This window comes from Bison bison, unplaced genomic scaffold (assembly GCF_000754665.1).
Source record: "Bison bison bison isolate TAMUID 2011002044 unplaced genomic scaffold, Bison_UMD1.0 scf7180017864213, whole genome shotgun sequence".
In the NCBI taxonomy this organism is placed as follows: domain Eukaryota; kingdom Metazoa; phylum Chordata; class Mammalia; order Artiodactyla; family Bovidae; genus Bison; species Bison bison.
This window is the reverse complement of record NW_011494785.1, coordinates 1,499,702-1,503,339: the sequence shown is the minus strand read 5'-3', so window position 1 is coordinate 1,503,339 and position 3,638 is coordinate 1,499,702. Positions and strand designations below refer to the sequence as shown.

Below are 3,638 nucleotides of genomic sequence, written 5' to 3'. Positions count from 1 at the left end.
GGGGGGTGCAAGTGCGGGAAGTGGGGGAGGGCAGGGGGGCGGGCCAGAGCCGAGCGAGAAAACCAGGACCCAGCAGCGCCCGCCCAGTCCAAACCTTCATGGTGCCGCGCGCCGGCTGGAGGGGACAGCTCGGCAGCCTAGTCTGGCCCGGAGGAGGACCCGATCCTATTGGCGCGAGGGAGGCACTGAAGCGAGACCCTCCCTTCCCCAGGGACCGCACGAGGTGACGCCCCTGGGCCTCAGTGGGCGCTTCCGGCCGTTTTCGATGTGGCAGCCAGCAGCCAGCAAAATGATGAGGCAGGTACAATCTATCTAGTACGCAGACCCCAAGCTCCCCATCCCTTCCACCTCCCCTCGGACCGGCGGCTCACTCCGCGGCGGGTTCGGCCTGATCTGGTAGGTGTAGCCCTTCGTACTTCTTGGTGTCTGACCAAATGCTCCAACAAGTCAAAGGAATTTGGAGATATATATATATATATATAGGAACCTGGACCCCAGCGGAAACATAGAGTGTGCTGCTTAAGGCAGGGCGCGGGGAGAAGTGACACCTACTGACTCCCCTCCCCCAATGGCGCGCGAGTCCAGAGGTCCTGGCAAGAGATGGCGTGAGGGGTCGCGGAGATGGCACGGAAGAAGAAGTTGGGGGGGGACATGGAGATAAGGATCCCCACACCACAACCCGGGGACTGGAGGGCGAAACACTGAGACTCTGAGTTAACTCATTGACCCCTAAGTGACATTTCCCCGCCCCCCACCACTTCTCTTGATGGCAAATGGGCCAAAGCAAGATGACTTAAGTTGGTAAATTTAGAGACCGAGCTCGCCGCAAGAGGGGTCTAATGGGCAGCTAAAATTATCTCGAAATAAGAGATTTTTACCCCCTGTCCTTCCATTCCTCGAATAATCGCCTGGTGGGGAAGTGGACGTCACTGCTTTCGGAGCGCTTAGAAAAGTCGGTCTGTCGCCGGCCTTCCCGCGCGGTTCCCGCCTGCAGACGGGTGGGTGCTGGAAGGGCGCAAGGCTGCAGGGGCAGACCCTCGTTTGGATGGAAGGGGCTTAAGAGGAGCTGAAGGTTTCGTGGAGTGGGAGCCTCCAATTCATCACCCCATCCCTTCCAAGCTCAGGCTCACACAAACATACACGGGCGCACACACAACCGCGGGTCCCTGGGTGCCATGACTCCCACCCCACACCTCTCTGGCTTGATCCCCCTGCACCGCCGGCTGCGCCCTAGGAGCTGGTCCCTAAGCGGCGAGCACCCTGGGGAGCGGTACCCGGGGCACGCTCGGGTGGCGGGGAGAGGGTAGGACCCTCCTTGGGCTTGGTAGCGGGTGGGAAGAGGTCTGGAGCGGGAAGGTTCTGAGGTGTTTGCATATTAGACTCCCAGCCGCCTTGGGGAAGGGGGCAAGAAAGATCCTTCCGCTTTGTAAAGAAAAACCTTAAATAAAAAGCAAAAAGAAGATCAAAAAGAATTTTTTCAAGAAAAGGAACAAATAAGACAAGCTGAAGGCATGAACGTGTGAAGTGTAGTGAAAAGTTGAATATCTCGTTTTTGTTTTTTTCCTGGATATCTAAAAGGGAGATCGAGGGGGCAAACCTAAGCATACATTCCTTGAAAGTTGGGGGTATTTTTCTTTAAGAGCGGCTATGGGAAATGACCCAGTCCTCTCACTGGCCCCGGACCCCAGCTGGAGGGGCGCTGGGGCGCAGGCGTGCGCGGCGGGCGGCGCGCGGGGGCGGGCGGCGCGGCGCCGAAGGGGTTAAGGCGCTGAGCGCGGAGCCATCTGGCCGGGTTGGCTGGTTATAACCGCGCAGATTATGTTCGCGGGACTCAGAGTTGAAGGCTCCTCTCCCTACCGAGCAGCTCCGCGCGCGGCCCCCGAGTGAGCCCGGCGCAACTACTTTCTTCCCTCGCCTTTCTTTCTCCTGGTCTTTTTGTCCCCTGCTGGGGGGTGGCGGCAGCGGAGTGGGGGAGACTTTGGATGACCGAGCTCGCGTCCACCTTTCTCTTCATGTCGACGTCCCTGGAAACAGTCACACGGATGCCATGGTTACTTCTGCCACGGTAAGGGGAGGCGGGCGCGCTGGGTGGGCAGGTTCAGGGGCCCGGGGGCCCGGTAGGGGGATGGACTGGGGGACCCGCGCGGGGCCCCGGCTCCGCACCCCGCCCCCACCCCATTGCGCTGCGCTCCCGCACTTTCCCTCGCTCTGGTCTTCCCGAAGTTTACGCCGGGATCTGCCCAGGCCATGGCGAGATCACAGCTACCCTTGCGCGCACACACACATACACACACTCAAACACACACACACACACACACATACACACTCACACACACTCACACACACTCACTCTTCCCCACCTCCTCTCTCCCGTCCCTCGGCTGCCGCCGGAGAAACCGCCCAATATCTGGGAAAGTGATCAGGTTTAAGGGACCAGGATTGGAAATGGGGGGCGGAGGCGAGGGGAAAGGGAGACGACGGAAGGGCAAGGAAGGGCTTCGGCAGAACCGCCAGCCCCTCATCATCACACCCGTCTGTTCGCGCAGAGGAGCTCCCCGCGCACCCCGTAACAAAGGGGGTGGCAGGCGGATCCAGGGAGGCTAGGGAGCAGCCGCCGTTCCCCGCACGCGCCCCCGGCGCCGGGTTTGCCGCGGCGCAGGGCTCTCGACTCTCCTCCCTCTCTGGGCCCCGGCGGGGCTGGGGGAGGGGATGTGGAGCTCCGGACCTGGAGAGACGCTTCTCAGTTTGGGGAGTTGAGACTCCTCGAGGCGCGGCTACCTGCCGGAGTCCCCCTACCTCCGCTCAGAGCTTCCTGGGAAACAAGCCTGCACCCCGGGGCTCGTGCAGGCCGGTGGCCACCCCACCCTGGGTCTCTGCGCCGCCGATGTCGGAGTTGCGCGCGCGGCCCGCGCCTCTGGGTCCCCGCCGGGGAGCGGAGGGCGCGGGGGGCCTGGCGATCCTTGGGGAGTCCGTCCGGTTCCTCCCGGCCAGCTCTAGGAATCGGAGGTGCGGGGAGGCTGGGGGGCCCGGGGCGCGACGCATCTAGGTCGGACTTCAGAACTCCCCCACCCCCACCCCTACCAAGGACCAAAGCGCTCCGTGGCCCCAGAGCTCCAAGTCACACTCCGAAGGAAATTTGGGAGGTTTGGGAGTTGAAGGTTCGGGAAAGGAGGGGCTGGGTGGGGGAGGGGACAGTCCTGGTGGCTTTCGGGCGCGAGTGGGTGCGCGGAGGAGACCCTGCTTCTTTGGGGGAGTTGGGCGGCTGCGTTCCTCAAAGGCACGGAGACCCGTGCGCCGAACTGGGTGGGGGCTGTTGACTAGTTAGGATCCCTCTCGCTGGATCCCTGGCATGGAGCTTCCAGGTGCAGGAAACTCCGAACTAGGCCTCCTGGTCTCGACCTCTGGCGGCAGGTTCAGAGGTCTGAGTGCAGGCAGCTGCCGGGAGGCATCCGGAGCGCAGAGCTCCGAGCTGGAGAGCTGGCGACTGCGCGCCTTGGACTTGTTTATGTGCGCGACGAGCAGGGGGCGGGGGCTCAGGGGTGGGTGGGGTGGGGTGGGGTGGGGGCGGGCTAAAAGGGGGTGGGTGTCACCCCAGGACTCAGCCGCTTACCGACTGTGCTGGGAGACCTGCTTTTTAC

The 3,638-nt window shown here is 62.6% G+C and overlaps 1 protein-coding gene across 1 annotated transcript in view; it reads left to right on the top strand.

The window, feature by feature from the left end:
* Positions 1–1,829: 1,829 nt before the first annotated feature.
* Positions 1,830–3,638, top strand: part of NTF3 (neurotrophin 3) — a 78,090-nt gene continuing 76,281 nt past the window's right edge. Inside the window, exon 1 of the mRNA XM_010844984.1 lies at positions 1,830–2,065. Within this exon, the coding sequence (XP_010843286.1) occupies positions 2,048–2,065 (18 nt within the window). The 5' untranslated portion in view covers positions 1,830–2,047. The remainder of the gene's footprint in view (positions 2,066–3,638) is intronic.